The following is a 16307-nucleotide window of genomic DNA, read 5'->3' on the forward strand; positions in this document are numbered from 1 at the left end:
AAAAAATTAACCCTCATTCAATGAAAATAGGGATGAATTTTTAACGTGTTTTAAGTTTTTTAGAAAACATACAAATCTGTGATGCTCAGTTTATAAGAGAGGCATATGGAAAATTATACTCTTATTCTTGTCTGTGAGAAAATGCCACTGTGGGAGGTCAAGTGACTTGTCCAACATGTTGACCAGATGTAAAACTAATGCTTCTGATTTCTGCCTGTGAAAACAGGCTTCTGCCTACCAACAGGCTACCTCTCTACCTTGGAGATCAGTTGGGCCTTAACCAACAAACAGCTGAATGGTTCAAGCACGTCACGCTAGTTAGTCTCAGCATAGACTAAGACATTAAGCAATCACAGAGCACCACAAAGTGTTATCTACTGCTCTAAGTGATTTCACGTTTTTTTAATTCTTTGAACATAACGGGATTTGGGGGGACTCAAAAGGTAAGGAGTACATTATCTTTGTAATGAAACCAAAATATTTCATCAAAGGCATGGGATGACAGAAGAAAAATTAAACGATCAGAAGTCCTGATCATAGTGGACCGAGTGATTATTCAAACTCCAAGAAAAAGGGGTGGGGGGAACATGAAGCTAATTAATAAGTGTATTTTTTTCACTTACAAATTGGATATCATCAGAGAGCAGATAAGTGCAAACTACCTGCCTTCAGATGCTGTTTGCAAGAACATGGCACTGATGACAGGTTAATGGCAGGGGTGCACAACCCTAGTAATGAATGTTCAAGCTCATTAAAAGTGGCCTGAGCATTGACAGCACAACGGAGTATCCCAAGGTGTTACCAACTAAAAGCACAAAGTGAGATCAGCTGTGAAATTGTTTTTAGGCAATTCCATACAGCCAGTCAAACCAAAGAGAAATTTTATGTCTCACGCCAGAGGTTTCTTGTGTGGAAATGAAAAGAAAAATTTCTGAAAAAGCTGACACCTGCCCCTGGGAAGTATCTGAAACCAATGTATTAATTATTTTCTTAAACCAAAGTATTACTAAAACAGAAGTTCAAACCAAACTTTTGGGTGGATGTGGAGATAAAAATGATAAAATCATAGAACTCAAGTTGGACATAGCGATCATCTTTTAAAATTTCATATAAACTACCCAAATCCCATTAGTGTAATGTTATCCTAAGATTACCCAACCTCTGTATAATAAGAAGAGGGATAGAAAAGTCACTGTTTTCTACCGAAGTCTAACCAAAAGCTGGAAAACTTCACTTGAACATGCTGATTAGATCTGTAACCACTGACTTCCATTTCAATGAAATCTACATGAGAAAATCAAATTCTTTACTCATAGGAAGACCTTTCATATTTTTCCTGGGTCTAATTACAATTTCACTTACTTATTGTTCTAGCTCTTACTTCAACCACATTTCAGATATTCTAGACCATAACCTGGTTTTCCAATCTGCATACACTGTTAAACTGTGTCATTCAAAAATAACAGTTTTAGATATTGATGATGATGAGCACATAACTCTCTTTTTGACCCTATCTCTTATTCCTGTTTGATTAATTCCTTTAATTTGTCCAAACCTTGGTTTTGACATTGTATGCATATCACTGGATAAAACAAAGATTCATAAAATGTTGGTAATCACTCCTAAACGATGATAAATTGGTGGGAGTTCATTATATTATTTTTTTCACTTTATAATGGAAAAAAGGCATAATAAAAAGTTTTATCAAAAGATACCATGTCAGGTGGGTGTGGTGGCACATGCCTATAATCCCAAGGACTCAGTAAGCTGAGACAGAAAGATCATAAGTTTGAGACCAGCCTCAACAACTTAGTGAGGCCCTAGGAAACTTAGCAAGATACTATCTCAAAATGAAAAAAAAAATAAGTAAATAAATAAAAAGAACAGTGGTAATGTACCATTGGGTTTGATCTGCTATATCAAAAAAAAAAAAAGCAAAAAAATGACATGTCACAAAACAGCTCCAATAGAACTTTCTGCAATGATAGGAATGTTCTGCTATAGTGGTCATGTCATTTAGCAGGTTCAGTAAGGTAATAACTAGCCACATGTGACTTGTGAGCACTTTAAATATAGTTAGTACCTCTGAGTAATAGAATTTTTAGACATTTCCTTTGTTGTTGTTGTTGTTGTTGTTGTTGTTGTTGTGCTGGGGATTGATCCCAGGGCCTAGCACTTTTAATTATGTGGTGCTTGTATTTTTACCTCCATGTTAACAGTAATGTCTAAATGATATTTTTATTTCATTCTAAACCATCACAAATCCTAAACAGAGTTTTGTCCAAAAAACATGTGAAAAAGAAAAACATTACCAGAATATCATACTCTCACTTTCCATACTTCCTAAAACTCTTAATTCTTTTTCAAAATAAAGTTTGACAAATATTTTAACTCAGAAATATATGTTTAAGGTGCTAAGTGCATTGCACTATAAGTAACGATAGGAAACAATGTAGGCATTTCATGCAATATCATAACTTTGACTATATATTAATTCTTGTTATTTAGCAACTCACATAGGAATTCAAAAAGAGTGGGATCAAGTTCTGCAAGTGATATTAAAGAAGTCTAAAGTACTAACAGTACTTGCTGATAGCTAGGAAAGTTCCACTTGAATCAGGTGGTGTGAAGTTTGGAAATTAGCCAACTCCACACATACTGCTATATTCTCTAGGGTCTTTGGGGCTGCAATATCCAGATTTGAATAATTGCAAAATAACAAAATTTAAAAAGACTTTGCATGTCATTCAGACAAACCCTGTAATCACACAGATGAAAGACTGAAGTCACCAGTGGGGTAATGAGGTTTTTCTAAAGTAAACATTCAACTATTGAGCCTGGTCTCCTAAACCCAGCATAATACTCTATTTTCTAAACTACACTGAGTATTTAAATTCTCTGTTCTCTATGCATTTTAATTCATAGTTCTTGAATAAATTGTTTAGAGAAATTTTCCATTTTCCTAAATTATATAACATGTGTTTGATGCAATATCTCAAAATTATTCTTCAAGTTATTTATCTTTCTTTTAATACATTTTTCCTTAAACCTGCATTTGATCATTTGATCATAGTTGCCAAGCTCCTTATGACTTGAAGTTCACAAAAGATATGAAACTTAAATTCAAACAAGTCATCTATTTGCTTTAAATATTAATTCTTCATTTATAAAATGATCATATACCTACCTAAGTTAGAGAACTACAAACACCAGCTATTACAAGTTAAAAATATTAGCATGGAGTATCACTACTACTATAAGACCTCAAAGATTTTACTATTATAGCATCAATAACAAATTGATGAAGGTAGATATTGCCATTTCATTATCATTACATTTCTAGAGTACTTTATAAATAATGGTGTTTTATTTTCAGCAAGAATAAAAAGAAGTGGTAAATTACACAGAAAAGGAGTAGATCAGCTCTGCTAGCTCAAATATTGTGTGTGCCACTATGAAACAAACCATTGTGAATGTTTCTGTTGACAAATGCCTGTCTTGAGATAACTTACCATAAATAATGTTGGCCTTTTAATGATAAATAACATTCTTTCCAATAATTTTTCCTGCTAGTGACTTTTTTGGAAGGTACCTTCTGCTTCACACTTATTTATCCAATATTAACTAATAGGCTGAAATATTTGCCTTTATTTTATGGAAAGGTTTTAATGGCCATTCAAATTGATTACGTGATCAATATGATGAAGTTAGACCTACAGAAAGAAATGCACAGACGGGCATAAAAACGTGACTCAAACAAAGTGAGCTGAATTAAAATATTAATATGAAATCTGCCCTGTGATTGTTTTGGTTTGGTTTTGTGATGTTGGTGATAGAATTCAGGGTCTTGCACATGTTAGGCAAGTATTTGACAGCTGAGCTGCATCCCTAGCCACTGAATATAAGTTTTTGTAAGGCTACAAAGACTCCTTACTTTTTGAAAACAAATCAGTCAATACAAAACTGATTAGGTTTTCTCAAACTCATCTAAATATTTCAGTTGAATTGAAGCATTGAATATGATTATAAGGAATATCTTTCCTTATCTCTCTTTTCCTTTAATATTTTTTCCTTAACTTTATAGGTATTTTTAAAATTGAGCTATAAGGAATATTCAATGTTAGCTTCATGATAATATAATAAATTCACTTTAGACATTTTTCTCTACTCCCGTGTGTCCTACTTAAAATCAAACAAGGAAGACCTTGCTTCTCTCCAGAGCTCATTATTGAGTTTGAATCTGGAAGAAGTGGAGAATACCTCTCTGGGTCTCAGCTTACTCATTTATAAAGCAAAAGTAATGTTGACCCTCCCAAACAATGTTTCCTAAAAAAGAAAAACAAAAAATAAATGAAATAAATAAAACAAACAGAAATGTCCTAGGAAAGTAGAAACATAAGTGTAAATTTGATACACTTTGAAATTATTAGTAAAATTCCTGTTACTGGTACCTCCCACCTTCATTTTATAATAAAATAGTTAATAGGCAATTGGGCAACTTCAAATTCTTTAAAGTTCAAATTATAGTCAAATGAAAGGGTAAACCTGTAAAAGGCATGCAAGGTAACAATTTTGGTAAGATAATTTTATGCCAATCTGAACCATTAACTATATTCACCATTACTTTTATACACCCCCCACACACACACCCACACTCACACATAATTTTCTTTCCTCCAACCTTACACACTGTGACAATTCCTGTGACTGTCATACATAACCTTATTCTTTTCCCATCAGTGTCTCCTTCATCCTCTGGTGTCATTTTCTCTCCTCACCGAGACTAAAATTTATCTTTTCCATAAAGACTATTGAACTGTTCTTAACTCAAATTGATATCTCTCATTCCAGGATCTGTTTATAAAAATTTATCATTTAATTATTGCCTAATTGTTTAGGGCCTATTATTTCCATCCAGTTTCAACAACTTCTAGGTGCCATCATTACATGCTTTGAATATATCAGTGTACATTCATATATTACTCCTGTGTATTAACCTATGTAACTGAAGACTGTAGCAAAGGAAAGGAGAGGAAGAGAGAATAAAGGGGACCTCAAAAATTAAAATGTGCTATGGTGTCCTGCGTCACAGTGGAGCACGAGATGTGGGATATACAGGTGTGTTTTGGATTCTGAGGAAGAAAAAGAATCAAACACCATCATAGTTTGGATTGAATATTTCTTGTACATCTCCAGTTATGTCAACTTCCTTCCTTGTTCACAGTTCACAGGTTACTAATTTCACTTAATTAAGTCCAAGACATCAGAAACAATAGGGTACAAAATAGGGAATCTTTATATTATAAATCTCCTTGATCAAAATGACTGTGTTTTTTCAATCTTATATATTTTTATACAGAATGTGTTTTGCTATGCTTAATAAGTACATGTTGAATGAATAGATGGAAAGATAGATGTGTCAATGTATCCATTAATCTATATTTATGTTGACAAACTCACTAGGCTAACAGAGCTAAGACCCAACACCATTGAGCAGAATACCATAGAACTATGAATATCTTTTTTTTTTAATTCAAATCTTCCTAATATTAACAAATTCTACCCAGAATATACAAAACTTTGTGCAGGGCATAGAGGTGGAACCTAATAAATACTTGTTTGTGATCCCTGAGAATGGCCATAGGGGTTACATCCCATTTACTCAACTGTTTTTATTTCTTTTAAATATCAATAAAAGTTTTCTATTTTAACAAGCATGTGGTAACATGACATTTAAATCTTATTTTTAGCTTTAAAAGCTTTAATCGTTACATTTCAAAACCATAGACAGATTATTTTATTTTATTTTATTTTTGTGGTGCTAGGGATTGAACCCAGAGCTTTGTACATGCAAGGCAAACACTCTACCAACTGAGCTAGATCCCTAGCCCAAAACAGATATTTTTTTAAGAGAGAGAGAGAGAGAGAGAGAGAGAGAGAGAGAATTTTTTAAATATTTATTAATTTTTTTTAGTTTTCGGCGGACACAACATCTTTGTTTGTATGTGGTGCTGAGGATCGAACCCGGCCGCACTCATGCCAGGCGAGCGCACTACTGCTTGAGCCACATCCCCAGCCCCCAAAACAGATTTTTTTTTTTTTCTGAAATGTTAACACTAGATTTTTGGTAAGATCTTTCCTTACTCTCTTAGAATTTAGTATAAATATTGTTATTTTTAAGACCAACTGGAATCTTAAAAATATTACCTTCAAGAAAAATATTTAGATTTGAACTTCAAAAAAAAGTTTGATTATCTCCAGTTAGTATAGAAGATTTCCATAGAATTAATTTCTTGTAATATAAATTTGTATTTTATTCTTCAGTTCAAACAATTTGATATAAATGAAATTTAATTTAAATTTCAGTAAAAGCACAATTTTAAAATTAATATATAAAAAACATATTTTGGTTCTTTGGAGAGATGTGAATATGTTTAAGTGTATGCTTTTATAAGTGCTTCTTTAGTTTTCATCAGGAAATTATCTTCTCTGGTTGGTGAGATACTTCAGTGTACATTACTTTAAGAAGAAAGGTCAGCCTTGAGAACAATTCATTATATTTCTAAACTAATTTTCAATTCTCTGAGCTATGAATCAGGAACCAGGGATGTCATAATTTCTATCGCCCTCTTATGTATTTATATTACTTGAAGAAAGATGATGGTAATGAACTACAAGGAATACTAAGTCAACCAATTGGAAAACCAGGGAATGAAAGTGCTGTTATTAAGGTCCACATCTCTCAAGCCTGCCAGCTCAATGATGGGCTGAGAACATTTTCATCTTCTCAGGATCGGAACCAACCTCCATATCTCTCTGCACTGCTTCTCTGGTGGAAGGTGATAGCATACTTGAGGAAAATTTAGAAAATGTGGACAAAAAATTAAAAAATAAAAACGACAACTTTAAGTCATTCAGAAAATTATTTAATTATTTAAATAATATTTTGGCATATTTATTTCTGGTATTTACTTTGCACATACAGGTATGTACAAGTATGTTATGAAATTTTGAATACATATAATTTTGTATTATACAATTTTAAGATGACATTTCATTCTAACCAAGTGACATTAGTTTTTATTTGAAACATTTACACTTAATATCGAGTATTCCTTTAAATAGATGTAAAATTATTTAACCACTTATGTAAGTTTAAATATTTAATATCAAATATTGTCTTTATAAATAATATTGCAATTAAAATGTTATCATCAAGAAACTCAGAAGTTTAAATCCAATTTACTTAAATGTCAACTTGGTTGATAATTATAAAAATAAAAATTTTTAAAAAGAATGTACAAATGTGATTAAAAATGAGATAATCTAACCCAGAACTAAGTATATGTTGAAAAGAGAAGAACGATGTTCAATAACTTCTACAATTCAGTCGAATTAAGTAGATGTACAAAATTCTAGCATTGTAAAATAATGCCAAACAAATAAGGGAATAGACTAAACTGTTGGATTCCCCCGATTATGAGTTTTTTTGTTTGTTGTTGTTGTTTGTTGCAAATGTTACTGATATTATCTACAATAATATGTATGGATTTTTGTCAAACTCACAGCAGTGACTGTTACAGTTTGGATCTGGATTGTCCCCCAACAGTCAATGTGTTGAAGACGTAGTCTCCAGGGTAACAATGCACAGTGATAGGGATTTGGGGATATGATTGGATCAAAAGAGCTCTGATCTCATCAATGGATGGTCCATAGATGGATTCGTAATTGAACTGTTGGAAAGTGATGGAACCTACTAACAGCAGAACCTAGGTGGAAGTCATTCACTGGAGGCATGCCTTGGAAGGGTATTGTCTCCAAAATAAATAAACAAACAAACAAACAAATAAATAAATGTTATATGTTCTATAATATTCTATATAAAATAGGATGTTCATGTACACATACACACACATATATGTATCTGCTTTCTGCTTGCTAGAAACCAAGCATATTCCCACCACCATGACCTTCTGCCAGGATGTTTTGCCTTGCCTCAAGCACTAAGCAACAGGGACAGCCAACCATGGATTGAAACCTCTGAAATCATTAGCCAAAATATATCCTTCTTCCTTTGACTTCTTTTTCTCGAATATTTTTATCACAGAGATGGAAATCTCACTAAGACAGCAGATTTTCACTTCCTCTTTAATATCCTGGATATTATTTATGAGAATAAGACTGCTAGGGACAATTATAAAGAAACATCAGATGTCTAAACATGTCCAAAAGCAGCTATATGGGTCTCTTACATTTAAAGATCTACAAGGTCTTTTATTTATATATTTTCTTTCTTTTTTTTTTCCTTTTCATCTTTGTTTGTTACAGGTTTTTGCTCATTTTCTTTTCATTATGCTTCCAGCCAGAGTGCTATTATCCACACTTTGAATGAAGAAACCAAGCCTTAAAAAGCTTCAATAAGTAGCTGCAAGACCCTGGACTAGCTTGATTTAATGTCTTTTCTATTTCAGTGTATTACAGTGTCACACATCATTTAAAAAATAACAGGTTTAAATATCTCTGTTGGAATATCATGTGGCAAATTTCTCTAATTGGCTCCAACATGAACCTGATAATATCAAGATAAAACCCAGAGCCTCAAACATTATCACCCATTCCAGATTCCAATTTAAAATAAAATGTGTGTGCAACAACTCATATCACATTTACAACTCAAACTGTATAGAGCAAAGAGAATGTACACTATGAGAAAAAGGCCCCAAAATGAACCATTTGATTGTAGATCAAGTGGGCCCATCTGAACACATGAACAAAATATAATAGGTTTTCTCCTTAAGAAATTCAACTACTCATGGAGCACTAGCAACTCAAGGTGAATGTGTCCCAAGTCCAGTTCCTCATTTCCTACTGTCTCTTAGAGCAAGAGCTCTGATGGGCCACACTGGCAGATGAAAGCCAGTTGGTAAAGTGCTGACCGCTGGTTCAGGAAAGGATAAGTTTAATCAAGAGGAAGCCTGTACAAAGCTTCATAGCAATTTGACATTGCTGCACAATACAAAAATGTGCAAGTAGACCAATTTCATTAAGTGTCACACTTATGGAGTAAGCAAGCGACAGACTAGCCATCCATAGAAACTTTATTACATGGTGGTATGTTTTTCCACTGCAATTCTGATTCATGTAAAATCCAGAGTCCATTTTAGATAAAAACCCATTTAAATTGTTTATACTACATGGGATTCATTTTGGAAGTGGCTAATTACAAAGAGTTGAAGACAAAATTTAAAACGTCAATATCACTCAATTCATTTGGTATAAAAGCTCAAAATGAATATCCTGAAATTACTAAAGTTGCTTTATAGCTTCTCCTTCCAATATCACCATCCTAACTTTGGAGTCAGATTTGTTCTTTGTCATGAGTATCATGAAAACAAAAAAAGGAAAGAATTCTGATATATCATATCCCCTATAAGTGCTACCAATCTGACCTGCATTAATTAAGAGGAAAAAAGAAAGCTCATGTATTATATTAAAAACTTTAAATGTCAATATGTCAGTTTTTGAACAAAATCCGAAAATTTCTCTAAATTTTTGTTTAATTCTGACCTAGGGATAACAGAAGTTATTGTATAACAGTAATCCTGTTAACTGTCTGTGTACACAATTTCAAACAAAGGAATTCTTGACACCCCTTTCTTCTGTTTAATTGGTAAAATAGTCCTTCCTGATGGTCTTTGAGGAGCATTTTAACAGTTATTAGCTGGGCCTTACAAAGTTGTATTTGACAGGAGATTACTGTAGGAATTAGAGACCCATGAGACAGAAAGGGGGAGAGAGTAATTTTTCTTCGTTAGTAATTATACAAAAATTATAGAAGCATACACATTTATTGAAGAAAATCAAGAAAAGAGGAATAAGACATAAGAAAAAAATAATCAAGACAGTCACTGTTGTACAATGAAATGTAATATCAGGTACAGTTAACAGGTTTGAAGTCACTATTTCTTTTTAAAGATGGACACAATATCTTTGTTTATCTTATTTATTTTTATGTGGTGCTGAGGATCGAACCCACATATGTGAGGCAAGCGCTCTACCGCTGAGCTATAACCACAGCCTGTTGAAGTCACAATTTTTACTTTGTTATATCATGAACATGTCAATAAATATGCTTATAACATTTATCTTTAGTGACTGCCTAACTTATGTCTGTGTGGATGTACCTGAGGAGAAAAATTATCACTGTAATATTCATCATGACAGGGATAAATTAATATGCTAAATTTGACAAAGGCATATCAGAAGAGAGAGACAACGAGAGGGTAAGTTTCATACTTACACATAATGATTAAAGCAGGTTCTGCCTCTTATTGAATGGGTCTGGATAAGTTTCTTGATTAAGAATCAGTTTTCTGGGGTTAATTTCAGTGTTATAAGCTATGGTATGAAATATATATTTAAAGCATCTATCACAGAGCTTAACATAGAAGCACTCAACATTAGAACCTTCTTTGATGATCAATTTTTCATCACATATATGTGGAGAAATGAATAATTTTAAAGAAGATGGATTTCTAGGTTTCAAGGTGACATGACTAGGAAGAAGATGCTATAAAAATGGAGATTTCAAGGATATGAACAGATCTGGGACAAGGCAGTTGTTAAGTTAACCATGAACACAAGCATCCATCCAAGGCTGCAATGACATTCTCAGATATATTGTTGGAGAACCTGCATAATGAATGACGACGCTTCTCCACAACCTACACATCTCAGGGCTGTCCAGACTCCCTGCTTACCCTTGACCAGCAATGCATTAAGTGTTCCTATGATGACCTCCAAGAATTAAGTGAAGCTTCTAAATCAGCTTAGCTTGAAAGCCTCCAAGTGACATATGCATTAAGAAAACCTGGTGAGACATCTCCTTAGAATAAAGAGGAGGGGCTCATTGCTTTCCATTTAGATATGATCTCTGATAAGGAGGCCAATGTTATGCATACTGTTCATATGGTTGCCACTGTATTTTCCAGCTATATGGGATATGTAAACAGGATAACTATCTAGGGACACCAGAAAGGAGGGTGAGTTAGGTAACTACACAAATCCATTCCACTATGACAAAAGCTACCCAGTGCACACAATCTACAGACACTAAACTAATTCCTTTGGTGGTATTTATAAAGACTGCCTTGCTCTCAGAGCCAACATTCTGTTTAATACAGATTCTGTTTAAAGGTTGTTTTATATCAATTTTTTATCAATATTATATATCTTATGTATTACTTAAAATGTTCCAGTAACACTGCAGCTCTGCTCCAGTCTGCCTTCTCAAAATTAAGGTTACCAATGCTTGGTAAAGAAATTACTAAAAAAACGATTAAAATGATTAAGTCCAAATACATCATTCTGATATCTTATGAAGTATAAAAGTAGAATCTGTGTCCTAGATATTAAAATGTGGTTTAATTTAGCATGTACTTCACTGCTTGAATATCTGTTCATTCCTTAGGAACTTCAATATAAAAGTGTCAGTGACACACAGGAGTAACTGCATCTTTATGTAGTCCAAGCTAAACTGAGAAGGAGATGGGGGGCAAGATTCCTTTGTTACTTTCCTGAGCCAAAGACTGCACAGATTTCTGTAATTTGTCCAAAGTCATTTTCAATCAAATAGGAAATTATTCAGCATTTCAAACATAACAAAACACTACCAGTATTCTTTTTTTTTTAAAGAAATAGACCAGAGAAAAAAAAACAGCACTGATATTCATCATGCAGAGCAACCCAACACCAGCCTACAACTACCAGTATTCTTGAAAATTCTGACACCTTCCTTTTTCATCATCACCATTAAGAGAAAATATTAACTAGTAAGTGAATTGATGATTCACATAATTACAACCACACATTGTGAGATGACTTCTGAAATTTCAGTGGGAGGGCCATATTTGGTAATAATATTATTATTAAGAAAAATGCTGTATTACGTTCTACATCTGTAATACTGCCACCATGATACATAGTTACATTGTAACAAACTTCAAAAGAAATTTGAATTTTGGGAAAAATGATAGTGGGTTTCAATTTAAAATAATCATTTGTTTTATTTTAAAAAATAAATCTTTAATGCCTGTGGATCTCCCCGATCTATACCAGTGCCAGGTAAACAAGTATGATTTGGTCCTTGCCCTTATGAATTAAATTGCATTCTTTTTATAGCTTCCATAAATTAATGTCTAATTTGCAGGCATAAATTCACTTAATTAGAATATTGGAGAAGAAGAAATGGACTATAAATGAGATAATATGTATTAGATTAAAAGGCAAAGCTTTTTATGTATTATAAAAATAATTACATCTATGCTTTAGATACAAGCAAGTATATTACCTATAAATAAAGTGAAGGGCAGAGATTAACAACTATCCAACCCTGATGATTAGTAATATCAGTGAAATTAGAATATTTACAAAAATGAAAACCTGTGACTTCCTTTTCACCAACACATTTCTCATTATTAGTTCAACAATAGCTCCTTGTATTACCTACCAAAATGACAAAACCAGAATCCAGGGAGCTAATCAGTGGTTTCCCATTTCAATTTTCATCTAAGAAATTAATTTAAGGAAAGTTGAAATGGTTTCTGTGCCAGACTAGGGGGAAAAAAAACCCAGCAGCTACTGCATAATTAACAATGTCTGGAAGATAGTTGTATTGATGCATTATTTTAGGAATTGACTGTATCTCATATGAGGCAACATTCTGATTTCTTGTTAAATGATACATATAATTATAGTTCAAAGAATAGCATCTACTAAAACATTACCTACAAATATCACTTCTAATTTAAATTATAAAGGATTAAAAGCAATATAATATATAAGAAGTCTCTACATACCATTGATCCATCGAGCCTCAGGATTGTGAAGCACAAAGTCTTTCCTGAACAGGTCTTCTAAAGACAGCCTGGTTTCTGATGAATTGGTGAGTTCATCTAAAGTAAAACACATGCTAGATTAGATCCTATCTCATGTTGGTTTTTAAAATAAAAGTTATAAAATATGGAATATTATTTCTTCAAAAATTGTTACCTAGATATCAACATAAAGTGGCCATTTTGACATGGTTTATAGCTTTTGAACTTTGTCTCATGAACATTTTAATAAATTATTTTTAAAATTAAATTGTCTTGATCTGGCACAAATATATGAATCCCATGTTATATACTTAGGTGTAAATGGAAACAGTTAATAATTTCTGTTTATCCTGTTAAAAACACACTTTTTTATAGCTGGGTGTGGTGGGACATGCCTGTAATCCCAGTGGCTCAGGAGGCTGAAGAGGATCACAAGTTCAAAGCCAGCCTTAGCAACTTAGTGAGGTCCTAAGACCTGACTCAGAATAAAAAATAAAAAAAAAAAAAAATGTTGGAATGTGGCTCAGTGTTTAAATGTCCCTGGGTTCAATCCCTGATCCCGAAACACACACACACACACACACACACACACACACACACACTTTTCACTATTTTACCATAACCCTGGCCCTCACTTTCCAAACCCACTTTTCCATGTTCTTTTTAAAGGTAAATTTTCAGTTTTACTGTAAAAACCAAAGAAAGAAAAGTTGAGGAACCTGCACATACACAGTAAAGAAAATTGTCCAAATCAAAAGGAAGTTTGGCAAATAAATAAATATCAAATTCAACAAAACAATTATCACTCAACAAGTACTAAGTAGATTTAGGAATTAAATGTAAAGTTTAAATAGTAACATGTTAGAATATAAACAAAAACTATATATTTTATATCAGTTCCTAACAGACAAGCTAGGTGTATTTTCTTTCTACATTTGAAAAGATAGAAAATGAAAGGATAATACATCTAGAGAACCAAAATTAAACATTTGAACATCCTTTTAGACACAAAAGACTATCGACAGCAATATTTTATTTCTTTGGAAAATAATAGCATTGTTTATTTTCTGTTCAAATTCTTCTTTGTGACCTTTCAGCTCTGACCTTCACTGATTGAAAATAAAATGTCAAAGTATATACTAACCTCATTAGATTTTATTTTTAAAAAGTTCAGCACTTATTGCAACAACAGCTTTGTTTTATTCAGCTGAAAATCTGGGGCAAAGAGTCAATAATTTCAAATGCAATTTCTTTCATATGAATCAAGCATGTATATATCCAACAAAATAGCTGACAAGAAATAACTGAATCTCACTTTCTCATGAAATATATAATGTTTATTATATATATATATATATATATATATATATATATATATATATATATACACACACACACATATACGCACACAAATTGATTTCATCCTTAGCATGAGACACAGATTTGCAAAACAAAAAAAAATGTTATCCAATGACATACATATCATATGCTTGATAATATGATGAAAAATTTAAACTTTCTTAATTCATTCAAATAATTTCAAGCTAACAAATGAAGTATCACAAGTATCACAACAGGAGACTTATCAATGACCTTGCCAGAGGAGTTTATATTCACAGAGCAAGGAATTTTATAGGTGTCAAATTAGGATGCAGAGTGCTAAATGGGTTCAGAGAGAGGAAAAGAAATATCATGCAAAAGGAATCAAAAAAGACCTAACAAAAAAATAAAGTGAACAAATCTCAATCATTGGTGACAAGAATACAAAATTGTATGGTCACTTTGGAAGATAATTTGTAAGTTTCTTACAAAACTTAACATACTCTTAGAATATGATCCAGTAATTATACTTCTTGGAATTTACCCCGAAGGAGTTGAAACCTTGCACACTGATGTTTATAGCAACTTTATTTGTAATTGTTAAATTTGGAAGCAACCAGTGATGTCCTTTGGTGAGTGAATTGATAAATAAACTGTGGTATAGCCAAATGATGAAATTATTATTCAGGGCTAAAAATGATGAGTTAAGCAAGCCATGGAAGAAACTTAAATGCATATTATTAAACATAAGAAGCCAACTTGTAAAAGTTACATACTACATAATTCCAACTATACATCAGTCTGCAAAAAAGTAAAACCGTAGAGACAGTAAAAATATAAGCAGTTTCCAGAGACTTTAGGGAAGAGAGAGCTGAATGCGCACAGAACAGGAACTGTATGTAGAACAGTGAAAGTATTCTACATGACACTAGAATGGTGGATACACATCATTGGCCAAATCTATAGAATGTGCATCATAAGTGAACCCTAAAGCAAATTTTTAAGTTTCAATGTAGGTTCATCAACACAGCCAACATACCACCTCAGAGAGGTTATTGATAAGGAAAAATCTGTGCATGTGTGGGACTATGGGTGGTGGTATATAGAAATTTTCTTTACTAAATTTACAGTCTACTAAACATAAAAAATAAAAGAACTTGGTTTGACAGGTGTCAAAGATTTATGAGAAAGAGAAGGGGGACACTTTAGTAAAAGCATAAGTGTTTGACAGTCCAAAGAACACTTGATCTAGAATTCATTTTACATAATAAGAGTTTGGAGGTTTAATCATGTGAACTGGTTTTGTTGGAATTTCAAATATAAATCTGTTTCTAACATAAATTTATGAGATCTCTTAAGATCAGATTGGATGTAAGTAAGTTTCACAATTTGAAGTATTCCAAAATTATAGAACTGCACTATCATTTTGTCTAACCTAATTCTTCTCAATTCTTAAAGGAATTACACGTCACCATGACTATTTGATATAGAATTTTTTCCCTTGATTCAATAAACTTATATAGGTTCAGTAGAGAGAATATGCAATGTAACTGATTAAATAAATGATCCTTACTTACTATAATGAAAATTTTACTTCCAAGCATCTGTTCTTTTGCAATGTTATTTCACCTCTTTCTACTGAACTCTACATACATTGTTTATCATATCTCTCAGGAGGATATGGATAGATAGATAGATGAATATATATCTCCAACCTCTAAGGTGAGTGCCCCACACCAAATAATCTTATTGACAATTTTAAATTACTTTTTGGCTACTCTGAAATATTTCTTCTCATATGTGAACTTCAAATGCAGACCACAACTCACCCAGATGGGAATCTTATTAAAAGAATACTTTAAATACACAGAAAATAGGAAAAAGAAATATATCACAGTTTAAACTTACATTTTATGTACATAGACAACATTTTACCTTTGATTTCTCATTTATTTTCTTAACCTTTCATATTGGATTTAGTCCTAATAATTTGTAACTGTTGTGAATAGAACATTTCTCATTTGGTGGCTATATTATACACCACAGCATATTTTCTTAAAATTTTTAATTTTTAAATTTCTTATTTTTTTCTATGCTATACTATAATTGCAT

At 32.4% G+C, this 16307-nt stretch overlaps 1 protein-coding gene across 1 annotated transcript in view; it reads right to left on the bottom strand.

Moving 5' to 3' along the window:
* Positions 1 to 16307, bottom strand: part of Dpp10 (dipeptidyl peptidase like 10) — a 622276-nt gene that overhangs the window by 436295 nt on the left and 169674 nt on the right. The window contains exon 3 of the mRNA XM_076865657.2: positions 12858 to 12953. Within this exon, the coding sequence (XP_076721772.2) occupies positions 12858 to 12953 (96 nt within the window). The remainder of the gene's footprint in view (positions 1 to 12857; positions 12954 to 16307) is intronic.

Source organism: Callospermophilus lateralis, chromosome 9 (assembly GCF_048772815.1).
Source record: "Callospermophilus lateralis isolate mCalLat2 chromosome 9, mCalLat2.hap1, whole genome shotgun sequence".
NCBI lineage: Eukaryota > Metazoa > Chordata > Mammalia > Rodentia > Sciuridae > Callospermophilus > Callospermophilus lateralis.